Source organism: Eleutherodactylus coqui, chromosome 2 (assembly GCF_035609145.1).
Source record: "Eleutherodactylus coqui strain aEleCoq1 chromosome 2, aEleCoq1.hap1, whole genome shotgun sequence".
Lineage (NCBI taxonomy): Eukaryota > Metazoa > Chordata > Amphibia > Anura > Eleutherodactylidae > Eleutherodactylus > Eleutherodactylus coqui.
In genome coordinates, this window is record NC_089838.1 from 104504817 (window position 1) to 104519680 (window position 14864).

The following is a 14864-nucleotide window of genomic DNA, read 5'->3' on the forward strand; positions in this document are numbered from 1 at the left end:
CCTCCATACTCCAGCTGTTTATTACAGCTGACATCCGCGGGCAATAGCCGCGAACGGCTGTACGGCCGATCGCAGCTATTAACTCTTTAAATGGCCATGAACGATGTTCAGGGTTCCCCTACGGCACCCCCGCGGTGAGACCGGGGGAGCCGTGCAGGTGTCATGGCAGCCGGGGGCCTTCTAAAAGACCCCAGGGCTGCCTCAGCAGACTGCCTATCAAGCCATCCCCGTGCTATAGCATTACGTCATACTGCAGGAGCGATCAAAGCATCGCCGGTTGTGGTCCTCTAGGAGGACTAAAAGAAAGTATAAAAATAAGAACAAAAAAGTTTTTCTAATTATTAAAAAAAAAAGTAAGTTCAAAAAATACCCCTTTTGCCATATTTGCAATAAAAAAAATCAAAATATTAAACCAAAAATATGTATTTGGTATCACTGCGTCAGTAAAAGTCCGATTTATCAAATTAATGCATTATCTTACCAGCACGATGAACGTGGTCCAAAAAAAAAAAAAAAGAACGCCAGAAATGCACTTTTTTGGTCCCCCTATCTCCGAGAAAAATGTAATGAAAAGCGATCAGAAAGTCAATTTCTATGCAACAATGGTACCAACGGAAATGACAGGACGTACCGCATAAAATGAGCCCTCACTCAACTACATCAACAGAAAAATAAAAAAATTATTGTGCGCAGAAAATGGACACAAAAAATAATTTAAAAAAATTAAATATCTCAAAAAAATGCAAGTACTACAGCAAAAAAAAAAACCATACAAGTTTGGTATCGTACTAATCGTACTGACCCATGGAATAAAGATATCAGGTCATTTTTGTTGCAGCTTGTGTGCCGTAGAAACAGGATGCACCGAAAAATGGTGGAATGTCGTTTTTTTTTTTCATTCCTCAGTTTTTCAATACATTATATGGTATAATAAATAGCACCATTGAAAACTACAACTCGTCCCGCAAAAAACAAGCCCTCATACAGCGACGTTGATGGATAAATAAAGGAGCTACGATTTTTTAAAAAGGGAGGAAGAAAAAACGAAAATGGAAAAAAGCTCCGTCCCTAAGGGGTTAAGAATAATGTTGGTTGTTAATTATTCTAATGTAAAAAAAAACTGAGAAACTTATTGTTACAAACAAGTACATTTTTTTCCTTACTTGCATATTTTCAGCTCAGCAAATCTGTAACCACTGCTGTCTGAATACAACATTTGTAGCAAGAAATAAGCCCGGGGCAGCAGTTAAAGTGGTCAGATTGACATGATTTTTGCTTTAACTACTTCAGCCAACTTTTAAAAGTCCATGCCAGCAGTTTAGCTATTTACACTACTCAACCGCTGGGCAGCACATCCTCATTGATCTCGGTGGAGACTTGTTGTTTTCAATAGGTAAAATGCTGGCCTTTGCACTGTATGTTGCAAAAACAGACTGCTGAGAGGAAATGTAGACAGATTTATAATAATCTCTTACATTGCAATTCATCACACATCTATGTATTAAGATAGAACGAGGGGAGAGTGAAAACAGAACAAAATGCTAACTAATGTGTGTCTTGGCTAATTAGCTACAGTCACAACACATCTGTATTACCTTGGGTAAAATAATGCATATTAACTGATATGAGGACACACAAGACTAAAACTACAAGTTTAAAAGGGTAACTAAATTTTTCACGTCAAAGTTTTGATCAATGTGGATTCAGCTGCCGAGATCCTCACGACAGCTAAAAACAACAGGCAGAGGTGCTCAGAGAGCTGTGCCTGTCCCGCTGTTGTCATCGCTTAGAGCGGTGTACGGATTCCAGAGCCCATACACTGATCGTAAAGATAGCCAAACGACCATCACACTCAGCTGAGCACTTCTGCCCATTAGTTTTAGCAATCAGTGCGGCTGCTCTTACACACAACGCTTTTACAGCGTTTATAATGATCTGGATTATGATTTTCTCCAGCAGGCTTTGGGGTATTTTGTCGCTTCCGAATTATATCGTGTGCACACATCATCGAACCAGATCAGACACAAGTGCTGGTCTAAAACTGGGAGAGTCTCTACAATGTATAGAGGCTCAAGCCTTTTATTATAACACATGACAACCGCCCTTTATGGGCGTTTAACAGATTACATCACAGGATATACACATAACACTATAGCCCTTAAAGGAGATGTCCCGAGGCAGCAAGTGGGTCTATACACTTCTGTATGGCCATAATAATGCACTTTGTAATGTACATTGTGCATTAATTATGAGCCATACAGAAGTTATAAAAAGTTTTTTACTTACCTGCTCCGTTGCTAGCGTCCTCGTCTCCATGGTGCCGACTAATTTTCGCCCTCCGATGGCCAAATTAGCCGCGCTTGCGCAGTCCGGGTCTTCTCCTCTTCTCTATGGGGCTCCGTGTAGCTCCGTGTAGCTCCGCCCCGTCACGTGCCGATTCCAGCCAATCAGGAGGCTGGAATCGGCAGTGGACCGCACAGAAGAGCTGCGGTCCACGAAGACAGAGGATCCCGGCGGCCATCTTCAGCAGGTGAGTATGAAGACGCCAGACCGCCGGGATTCAGGTAAGCGCTGTGCGGGTGGTTTTTTTAACCCCTGCATCGGGGTTGTCTCGCGCCGAACGGGGGGGGGGGGGTTTAAAAAAAAAAAACCCGTTTCGGCGCGGGACATCTCCTTTAACTCTTAGAGGTCTCTTGTGCAATCCCTATGTACTTAACTAACATTACATCAGACATCCATTGTCTAGCAAATACCATGATTAGATTGTGTGTGTGTCCTTTAAACTCCTCAGAGCTGAAAGTCATTACAACAGCAAAATACATTTGGGTTATATAAATCGATAGACATTTTATACCAAAATAATCATCATGTCTATCACAATAACGCCGCAGTAAGCGCTGTACAACGTCTCCATTGATTTCAATAGGACCTCTAACGCTGCGATTTTCAAACGCTGTCTGCTCTATTTTCCTGCGTTTTAGCACTTTTTAAGGCACCTCATCACCCATCACAATGATAGGGTGCGTTAAAAACCACTGTTGAACACTGTACAGTGCGTTTGAAAATGCTGCTCGAAATTGCGGTACGTCGTCGCGATTTCGAACACAGTGTTTTGCTAACGCCTGTGTGAGAGTGGCCAAAATGTTTCCGCCAAATGGATGCCAACTGTATACCTCAACTATAGCATAGGGGTGAAATGTGATGTGAATGAAACCTTAAGAACATTTTACACAGCCTGACGATCAGGCAAGGACATTCACTTAACCCCTTAGTGATGGCGCTATCGTAAAACTATGTCCTGCTGTTGCAGGACGTGTATGGAGGGAGGTAGCGGCGCTATCTCCCTCCATACAGCGCGGGCGTCAGCTGTTTATTACAGCTGACACCCGCGGGCAATAGCCGCGCTCGGCCGTTCGGCCGATCGCGGCTATTAACCCGTTAAATGCCGCTATCAATTCTGACAGCGGCATTTTAAATCCCCCGAACGCTGTTCGGGGGTCCCGCACTGCCCCCCCGCGGTGAGATCGGGGAGGCCGTGCAGGTGTCGTGGCAGCCAGGGGCCTAATGAATGGCCCCAGGGCTGCCTTAACAGACTGCCTATCAAGCCATCCACACAGGGTGGCTTGATAGACTGCCTGTCAAAAAGCAGTATGACGTAATGCTATAGCATTACGTCATACTGCAGGAGCGATCAAAGCATCGCATGTTAAAGTCCCCTAGGGGGACTTCAAAGTAAAGTAAAAAAAAAAAAGTTCTAAAAGTTTAAATCACCCCCCTTTTGCCATATCTATTATTAAAAAATCTAAATCATAAAATAAAAATATGTATTTGATATCGCCGCGTCCGTAAAAGTCCGATCTATCAAAGTAGTGCATTATTTTTTCTGCACGGTGAACGTCGTCCGAAAAAAAAAAAAAAAAGAACGCCAGAAATGCATTTTTTAGTTACCCTGTCTCCCAGAAAAACTGCAATAAAAAGCGATCAAAAAGTTGTATGTATTCCAAATTGATATTATCGGAAACTACAGGACATCCCGCAAAAAATGAGCCCTTGCTCAACTACATCGACGAAAAAATAAAAAAGGTATTGCGCGCACAAAATGACTGCAGAAAATAATTGAAAAAAATTAAATATCTTTAAAAAAAAATACAAGTACTACAGCAAAAACAATACTATATAAGTTTGGTATCGTAGTAATCGTACTGACCCATAGAATAAAAATATCAGGTCGTTTTTGTTGCAGTTTGTGCGCCGTAGAAACAGGACGCACCGAAAGATGGTGGAATGTCGTTTTTTCCCCATTTCTCTCCGCTTAGAATTTTTTAAAAGTTTTTCAGTAAATTATATGGTACAATAAATAGTGCCATTGAAAAATACAACTCGTCCTGCAAAAAACAAGCCCTCATACAGCAACGTCGATGGATAAATAAGGGAGCTACGATTTTTTAAAAGGGAGTAGGAAAAAACAAAAATGGAAAAAAGCAAAAAAGCTCCGTCACTAAGGGGTTAAACTTTCTTTCACCTGATCAGGCCATATAAATATACCCACTAATGCGCACATGCTTGTTTGTTGGCTAATCGCGTCTTTTATACGACAATGAAATGTGTGCTGCGTGTTAACAGGGAGATGTTAGCTGACCTATGATAGCGGTATGGGGACGAACAATTGTATTAACCATCTGCCCGTGTAGACAGCATTACCTTGCGCTAATCGATGTGCTCATTGCCAATCAGTGCTTGTTCACATGGGAGATGATCTGCCTCTGTAACAGCAGCCTTACAAGTCTTCTCCTCTACACTGTAAAGGATGCTATTACAATCTGCCTGTGTTCCTTGCACCATCTAGGCGATTAGGTAAATCTTGTGTAATGTACTTAGTTTAATGTCCTTCAGTTCTAGCGCCTACGTTGTACGATTATCATACAGGTTCGCACGATCCAGCAAGAATATGAACAATAATTGTTCCGTGTAAAAGGGCCCATACTGGTTTCTACCGAATGACATAAAAGAACCAGGTAAGGAACAACTCTTAATAAGTTACATTTCTGTTTATGTGCATCTCTTAAGTAGAGGGGGTCACTCACCTTACAATACTCATCGATTGGAATCAGGCGCCGCACTGCAACATCGCGTATGTGACTTCGGCGGAACAAGATTTTGCCTGGGGGAAAGAAAATGACAATTTTATAATATATATATATATTTCACTTTTAGATTAAAACAGAAGCTATAATACATTTCCAGAGCCAAATAAGATGCATATACCCTTTCCAAAATAATCTTTGAAGGGGAATAAATAAATGTAAGGTTATGCACATGGGCAAAAGAAACGGATGTCACCAATATACACTAAATGGGGTACTGCTGGGGAACAGTGAGATGGAAAAAGACCTGGGGGTACTAGTGGACTGTAGATTTAACTGGAGCAATCAATGCCAGTCAGCTGCTGCCAAAGCTAATAAAGTCTTGGGGTGCATTAAAAGAGGTATAGGGGCGAAGGACGAGAACATTATCCTCCCACTATATAAGGCACTTGTCAGGCCCCACATGGAATACTGTGTACAGTTCTGGTCACCGGTGCTCAGGAAGGATGGTGCAGTGCTTGAGGGGGTTCAAAGAAGGGCAACTAAACTAATACATGGAATGAGAGCACTGGAATACCCAGAGAGGCTATCAACATTGGGATTATTTACCCTGGAAAAAAGACAGCTAAGGGGCGATCAAATAACTATGTATAAATACATGAGGGGACAATACAAGGATCTCTCCATGATCTGTTTATACCAAGGACTGCGACGGTAACAAGAGGGCATTCGCTACATCTAGAAGAAATCAGGTTTACTCGCCAACACAGAAAAGGGTTCTTTACTGTAAGAGCAGTGAGACTGTGGAACTCTCTGCCTGAGGACGTGATGATGGCAAAATCCATAGAGGAGTCTATCGGAGGGGACTAGATGTCTTCCTTGGGCGGAAGGATATTACAGGATATAAACATGTTGATCTGTGATTTGAAGTCAGGTGGGAACTTTTAAAATGTCACCATTATGGAGTCGGGAAGGAATTTTTTCTCTCAAATGGGCTAAATTGGCTTCAGCCTCATTGGAGTTTTTTTTGCCTTCCTCTGGATCAACGAGTGAAGGGGGGGGGGTGGAAACAAGCTGTACTAGATGGACATGGTCGTCTGTCAACCTATCATACTATGTTAGAGGATATGTGGATGCATACAGTGAGGTCACTGATTTCTTCAAAGAGATTGATTATAGGCACTAATGAAAACATCACTTAATGGAGAACTGAGAAATAGATCTAGAAGAGATCTAGAAGCTTTACTTCATTCTGCGGTTAAAACTTTCTACGTACGTTCATACATTCATCAGTTTAGCATCCATCCACAACCTTCATGTAACATTTCTTTCCAGGTGTTAAAAAAAGCGTGACAGAAAATCTTGGCGGCCCACGCACGTATGTTGATATTAGAAGTGATGTGGGAATTATTCAGCATTTAGACGCAATGATAATCATTCAAACAAGCGAACGGTAATCGTTTGGTTTAAATGTGAGCCAACAACTGAACGAGAATATGTCACTTTTCATTTGTCGTTCACTTCGTGCAGCCATAAAGATCATGGTTGGCTCACTTATCATTAAACAATCATTGAGTTCCTGTATAAGCGAATACAGGGACTGAACGATTCGCATTGGAATGAGCCAGCGATGGCTCTACCTGTCTATACAGTCCGCATGAGCGTGAGTGAGTTAGCGGTGACGTCACTCGCTCAAACAAGAATCGGCTGGTCTAAAAGGGAGCATTAGTTTACAATCCAAAGACAAAAGGACAAAGTCAATTAGCAACCTCCAGCCTTACTGAGATTCTATTAAAGGAGATGTCCCGAGGCAGCAAGTGGGGTTATACACTTCTGTATGGCCATAATAATGCACTTTGTAATATACATTGTGCATTAATTATGAGCCATACAGAAGTTATAAAAAGTTTTATACTTACCTGCTCCGTTGCTAGCGTCCTCGTCTCCATGGTGCCGACTAATTTTCGGCCTCCGATGGCCAAATTAGCCGCGCTTGCGCAGTCCGGGTCTTCTGTAGTCTTCTATGGAGCCGCTCGTGCCAGAGAGCGGCTCCGTGTAGCTCCGCCCCGTCACGTGCCGATTCCAGCCAATCAGGAGGCTGGAATCGGCAGTGGACCGCACAGAAGAGCTGCGGTCCACGAAGGCAGAGGATCCCGGCGGCCATCTTCAGCAGGTGAGTATGAAGACGCCGGACCGCCGGGATTCAGGTAAGCGCTGTGCGGGTGGGTTTTTTAACCCCTGCATCGGGGTTGTCTCGCGCCGAACGGGGGGGGGTTTAAAAAAAAAACAACCCGTTTCGGCGCGGGACATCTCCTTTAAGTAATCAGTTCATCTGGGTCTTACATTAAAGCATGTACTATTGACAGGCAATGCTTGCCAAGAGCCTAGCAGGCAGGATGAAACATAGCTTCACACACAAATATTTATTAGTGAAGAGTGGCTCCTTCAGGAAGGTTATACACAGCATGCTCATCAATAAAACCTGAGCGTTAAACATCAAATAAAAGTATATACAACCTATTGCCTTAGGGCTCGCTCACCAGCATTTTCCACAGGCGTATCTCCCACACAGGGAGAATGCAGCAGTATGCAATACATTGCCAACAAATCCCCAAGACTTGTATAACAACAGTCTGACAATGATTTGCAGGAATGCTTTCATCCAATAGGTGGCGCTGCAGAGGTATTGTTCAATATTCCTTATTCGCACATTTCCCAGAGGAGCATGCATAGTCTCCTCACTCTCCTTCAAGGTCAGTGGTGGCGAATCTATGGCACGCACTGCCATCACCCACTCACCACTTTAGTGAATACCGCCAGGGGCTGTGGCTCCTCTGCTGGCATTCATTCAGCTGTGCTGCTAGCGGCGCTGATCTCAGCGCATACTGTGACGTCAGTGTGCAGCCGCGATCCTCCTCAACCCTCCCCTGACGTCTCCTACTTGGTTCCACGAGAGCAGGGGAGGGGGCGTTTGGCAGCACACTGATGTCACAGTGTGCACCCAGGATCAGCGCCGAGCAGCAGAGCTTCCACGAGGAGGACGGGTAAGTATGTGGGTCTCAGGGTGTGTGTGTGTGTGTGGGGGGGGGAGGTCACTTTTACACGGGGGGCCGCTGTGGGGTGTCACTATTACACTGGGGGCTGCTATGGGGTGTCACTATTACGCTGGGGGGCGCTGTGGGGTGTCACTATTACACTGCGGGCTGCTATGGGGTGTCACTATTACGCTGGGGGCCGCTGTGGGGTGTCACCATTACGCTGGGGGCCGCTGTGGGGTGTCACTATTACGCTGGGGGCCGCTGTGGGGTGTCACTATTATGCTGGGGGCCGCTGTGGGGTGTCACTATTACGCTGGGGGCCACTGTGGGGTGTCACTATTACGCTGGGGGCCACTGTGGGGTGTCACTATTATACTGGGGGCCGCTGTGAGGTGTCACTATTATGCTGGGATACGCTGTGGGATGTCACTATTATGCTGGGGTACGCTGTGAAGTGTCACTATTATACTGGGGGCCGCTGTGGGATGTCACTATTATGCTAGGGTACGCTGTGAAGTGTCAACATTATACTGGGGGCCGATGTGGGATGTCACGATTATGCTGGGGTACGCTGTGGGATGTCACTATTATGCTAGGGTACCCTGTGGGGTGTCACTATTACTACTGGGGTACGCTGTGGGGTGTCACTATTACTACTGGGGGCCGCTGTGGGGTGTCACTATTATTACTGGGGGCCGCTGTGGGACGTCACTATTATACTGGGGTACGCTGTGGGACGTCACTATTATGCTGGGGTACGCTGTGGGACGTCACTATTATGCTGGGGTACGCTGTGGGACGTCACTATTATGCTGGGGTACGCTGTGGGACGTCACTATTATGCTGGGGTACGCTGTGGGACGTCACTATTATGCTGGGGTACCCTGTGGGGTGTCACTATTACGCTGGGGTACCCTGTGGGGTGTCACTATTACTACTGGGGTACGCTGTGGGGTGTCACTATCACTACTGGGGTACGCTGTGGGGTGTCACTATCACTACTGGGGTACGCTGTGGGGTGTCACTATCACTACTGGGGTACGCTGTCGGGTGTCACTATTACTACTGGGGTATGCTGTGAGATGCGACTATTATACCGGGGGCCACTGTGGGGTTTTACTATTATACCGGGGGCCACTGGTGGGGGGGTTACCATTACCGCTGGGGTATGTTTACATGTGGCTGAAATGGGCAGGGCTGTTTCAAAATAGGCAGCATGCAGATTTTGATTGCTTTTTGGATATGGAAATACTGCACAATTTTCAATAGAAGTTTCCGCTGAGGATATTCTGCAGCATTTCCGCATCAAAAAAGCAGTCAAAATCTGCACGCTGTCTATTTTGAAGCGGCTCTGTGCTTTTTTTTTATCCTGAGGATAGGTCAACAGTGAAAATCCAGAATACCCCTTTAATGCAAACATATTACACGAGTGCTGATACACGTAGGCTGTTAGATGAGCATAAGTTGTGTGAAGAGTTAGTGGCCATTTAAGGGTCCTGTTACACGCAAGAAATGGACACCCAAACCATGGATTTTTTTTCCCAGTCTTATGAAGTCAAGTATTATAAACTATACATCAAAGGAAAATGAGTCAAAACATGTGTATATATTACCCAATACTTTCCATGAAATGTTCTTGTATAGTACAGTCAACAAAAAGACCCAGACCTTAGTAAGCATTCTTCACCTGCCATCTGTGCAAGGAAAGCCAATGCATTTATTTATTTAACGCAGCAGACCAGAGTCAGATCCCAGAAGCTATTCCTTCCTGCCCGCTGTTTATTTATGTCATACTCTACAGGAATTCTTGCAGAGATGCAGATTTAATGTATATTACCATTACTGTGTTTCATCCATTATGTCCTTTCACAGGTCGTCCTTGCAGGACGGCAGCGGTAGATAATTTACCGTAAACCTGCGGATAGCTCTAGTTAGGGATAGGGGGCCGAGGGCTGTAAATGGACTTCTATCCAAGGTTTTAGGATCCCCAGCAGTCAGAAAAAACTAAACTTTAATGCCACAGCTGCAATTGCTCTGCAAACAGGGCTGCTCACTCGTGTGCTCTCCTCGCTGTCCAACAGCTCTGATTGACAGCTGTAGCATCCAACCAGACGAATACAGCTGACAATAAGAGCTACGGAGTAGTTTATTGAACAGAGGCGAGTACCTGAGCGAGACGCGCTGCCTGCAGATCACTCCCAGCGCCTATGTGCCAAGTTTTTGTGTATCGGAACTTTTGGACGGAGCACGCTGCTAGATTTTCTCAGATGCCCATACACTGCATATCCTACTCTGGGGTGATGATATAAACATTACAAAGTGTAGTCCATAATCAAAAATTCTCAAATCTCGGCAATTACCTATTCAGGTAGTGATATGCAATGTATGTTTCATCTAGAAGAGGGGGGGGGGGGGGGGGGTTACATCTTGTAACAGAACTCAAATTATATGATGCATACAGTAATCAGCAAAGAGGACGGGAAGAAATATCCGCCTTGGTAACCACTTATCTGCACTTGGTAGATCTACAGTCATCGGGAAGAGAAAATAGGCCTCCCTTCAATTCCATGTGACTGTCTCGAAGGCTCTCCATTTGTAAGCCATCATGGCTGTATGGTTGATTTCCTATAAGGGTACACGCACAGCAGCATTTTTTTTCGTCTAGATTGGTGCAAACATCGAACGGTAATAGCACCCATTCATTTGAACTGGAGTATACCCATGGGCTTTTTACTCGAACGAAGAGTCAGAGTATAAAAAAAGAATCGCAACACCCCTTACAGATTTTTGGAGAAGTGTGGCACAACAATGGGCTGTCCGATCTGAGTTGTGCCTGTCTGCATATACACTTAGGGCTTACTCACAAAAACGTAAGTGTTCTGCGTATTATGTGCGTATTTTTCATATGTGTATAATACACAGTACGTAACAAATACGCATGGACATATGTATTTGCTGCAAATCCCCATAGCCTATATTGGTATGCAATATGCACCAAAATAGGACATGCTGCTTTTTTTTTTTCAGGTGCATGATACCCACGTGGGAAAAAATCCTGCAGGTGTGAGTGGCCCAATAGCAATCAATTGGCTTTTAGCACCACATATTATACATGTATAATACGCAGGTGACATATGCCCATGTCAGTGAGCCCTCAGTCTGAGAGATCTTTCCTGGCTTGATGAGCAGCAACAATGGACTTTCTAAGATAAAGGCAGGTATCTTCCCTTCTTGATAATGTAGACATATAAGAGCGCTCCAGAACACCAAACGGGAAATGGTTCTAGTTTCAGCGTGCTCATGTATGTATTGGTAGTGCGCCACACTGCCAAGAATCATGGGAAAACAAAACTTGGTCCCGTGACACGGTTTATGGCCATGCGACTTGTACTGGTAAAGGCCATTGAAAGCAGGTGTTTCACCTGTACAAGCCGCCTGGCCAAAACCACATTGCAGAACTGCAGTACTTACAGTACAGCTAGGTGTGGATTCACAGTGCTGTTCCCGGGCCGCAGCACACTACCGCTGTGTGTATGGGCAGTCTTAGGGTTTTACAGTGAATTATCCCAGTTTTGAGAAGTGTTTTTTAGGTCACTCGTAAAAAGGTGATGAGTACGTTTTCAATGTGCTTCACTAATGCAACTCAGTAGCCTACTACTGCGGAAAATCGTGGCATTGCGGTTTGGTTGTCAGCCATGTAGCTTGAACCGCTTCATGCATAGACAGGGAGGTTAAAAATATTTTGGAAGTAGGAAGGGTGTCCTTATTTTCCCACCCAGTTACTGAATGTGGATTTACTTTTTAGAAGAAATTACTACAAATCCGATGTATTTTTCTGGTCGTCACCATTGGTTATTAGTCTATAGAGGTTGGTAGGGAACACACAATTGCTATTTAAGTCGCCTGACAGTAATAAGGCCATCGCTTGAGTTGCGCTAATCGCAGTATAACACTCCCATTGATTTTAATGGGGCTTCTCAGATCTGAACTCGAACGTGGCGTTTGTAACACTGTGATGTTCAAGCGCCGTCTGCTCTATTTTTCAGCATTTTTGCATGCACCCCATCATCCATTACAATGATGGGGTGCATTCAGAAATGCCGTCAAGCGCTATGACTTGCGTTTAAAAACGCTGCTGTTCCATGCGGTGCTTAACTGAACATGTGTGAGAGTGGTCTAAGCCCCACTCCTTCTTCTGCTCCGTGTCACCTCTTTCCTGACTGCTCGCTTATATCTTCTTTGGGGAATGTTCACACGCAGATCATTTGCTGTGGATTTTGTTGCAGATCTGCAGGAAACCAACAATGCGTGAACACACCCTGTGAAGGGGTTGTCCAGGGTTAGAAAATCATGGCTTCCTTCTTCCAAACACAGCACCACCCTGGTCCATAGGGTTCTGTGTGGTATTGAAGTGAATGGCAGCTGCACTGCAATACCAGACACAAGGCTACGGACAAAGGTGGTGCTGTGTTTGGAAGAAAGCAGCCATGTTTTTCTAACCCCAGACAACCCCTTTAAGAGCTCTGTCCTGAAGCGGTATTGCTACTTTCTTCAGTAACCCCTCCTGTTGTCCATTATAGTATATATCCTGGCAGTGTGCATTTCAAGTCCTACTCCCCCATATAAGCCTGCTTTCAGATTCTGGCACCCAAGAGGAGGGCGCAGGGGAGCGGACTTTGGATGCGCACTGCCAGGATATATACCGTAATGGATAACAGGAGAATTACTAAAGTTATAATACAGCTTCTTTCTTTAACGGAATTAGACAGCAGTTATACTACCTTTTAGAACCACCCTACTTCCATCACGTTTTCAACTGTATTCGCGTCTGGACAGAGCAAACACTTAAAAATGGCGCCACTGGCGGCGGCCAGGGGACAAAGTGCATATGCAGCATTTGCCTTTGGCCCCGAGTTACAGGCACTAGAACCATTCTGCACACTGTTCTCTTCACGTAAACTAGATGATCTCTTCAGAGTCACATGTAACCATTATTACAAATGTTGCAATAAAACAAGAAACAAAATGTTTCACCCGGGACCCTTCAAGCAAATGTTGAGAATTATCATCTTGGAGAACTACTTGAACCTTGTACCTTTCCAACACATATTAAACATCTCTGACATCTAAAGCCCAACGTGTCCAGTTTTGCTAGACATGTATAGACATTCATGAACCATGAAGTAATCTCTATGAACTCTATAAATTGAGCGGTGGTCAAAATCTTAGCTTCTAAATCTCTATTCCGTACTTAAAAAGCTAATCTACAATGATCTCAGCTGGCTCAAACATTCCCTAGAAATGCTCCAGTGTGCAGACACATATGTAATACATACATTAGCCAGACCCATCTCAGCACATACCCAGTGTTGATCAACACGTAAAATGGGAACTGAATGTGTTGTTGCATTATGGAAATTAAAGAAAGGGAGGTTCGGTATTTAATCGCGGCCCTCAAGAAATAGGCGAATGCATCGGTATGATTAATATGAAGCTGTGGGAGCAGTTCTATAGCTAGCAGATGTTTTCCATACGTTCCATCGGATCAGGAGACGGGGAAATGCTGTGTCCGTGTCCTAAATTCACCTTCCTCCCCAAAAGTAAAATCAAGTCATCTCTGCAGACTGAAATACCCAGGGGTCAGGGCTATAGTAATCCAAGCCTTCATACTCGCAGACAAAACTGGAATCCTCATTAGGAATTTTAATAATAGAGCTGCAGATTAGTAGAATTAATATATCGCTTTGCTTCCAGAATGTATTTTTCCTGTAGCAATTTGGTTGACAGCTGGAGTCTGAGGACCTACTTCTGTATACCTTTCTTGTAGTGGTCCTAGATTTTAAGTCATCTTCTACTACAATGTTGCAATTGAATTGGTACATGTAGAAAATGAACTTGAGGCTCACATGAAACTGTGGTGTAATGTATCCGACTCTTCAGAATGGCATTATGCCATGGACATAACTGTTCTGTCAGGAAATTGTACGTTTTCCTCCATAGTCATCAATGAGAAAAACAGTGGCAATAAAAAAAAAATAATCTCATGTTAAAAAAACATATATATATATATATTGTGAGACGGTGACTGGCAAGGTGCTGGAGGGCAGGTATATTTCGCCTAGGATGCTCTCCTATGCTGCTTTGGGGAGCGCTTGGGCAGATACGTGCCACCGAGCAGCCTGGGCTCGGTGGAGGAAGCCGGCAGTATAGTGTTAGTAGCATTAAGCTACTAACACGTTGTAGCAAGTAGGTGGCTCCAAGCCGCATAATCCGGGCCGGCTTTTCCTGGAGTGACCAAAATGAAGGGTGGGATGGTCACTCCCACGTACCAGGTGAGGCTGGTACCAGGCCATATAAAGCCTGGGCCTACAGGGCCTAAGGGAGAGCTGAGACCTCTGCAGGTCTGAGAGTCCTGGCTGGCTGTGTGCAGGAGCCATTTGTGTTACCAGTGTGTTGACAGGGACGCGCCATGTATAGTAAGTGCTCAGACGAGCAGGATTTACGTTATGTTTGCCTGATGTTAAGGCCTGTATTTTGCTTTTGTTTGCTTGGAAATAAACCCAGGCAAAGCCTGGACTAAAGACTTTATCCTATGTGTCACTGTCTCTGACTACTTATGCCCAGGTTGCTACAGATCCTAAACGCTAATCCCTCACAATATATTATATATATATATATATATATATATATATATATATATATATATATATATATATATATCTCAATCCTTTACCAACTCACT

General features: G+C 44.3%; 1 protein-coding gene across 1 annotated transcript in view; it reads right to left on the reverse strand.

Moving 5' to 3' along the window:
* Positions 1 to 14864, reverse strand: part of SH3PXD2B (SH3 and PX domains 2B) — a 144986-nt gene that overhangs the window by 55649 nt on the left and 74473 nt on the right. The window contains exon 4 of the mRNA XM_066591284.1: positions 5085 to 5161. Coding sequence (XP_066447381.1) covers positions 5085 to 5161 — 77 coding nt within the window. The remainder of the gene's footprint in view (positions 1 to 5084; positions 5162 to 14864) is intronic.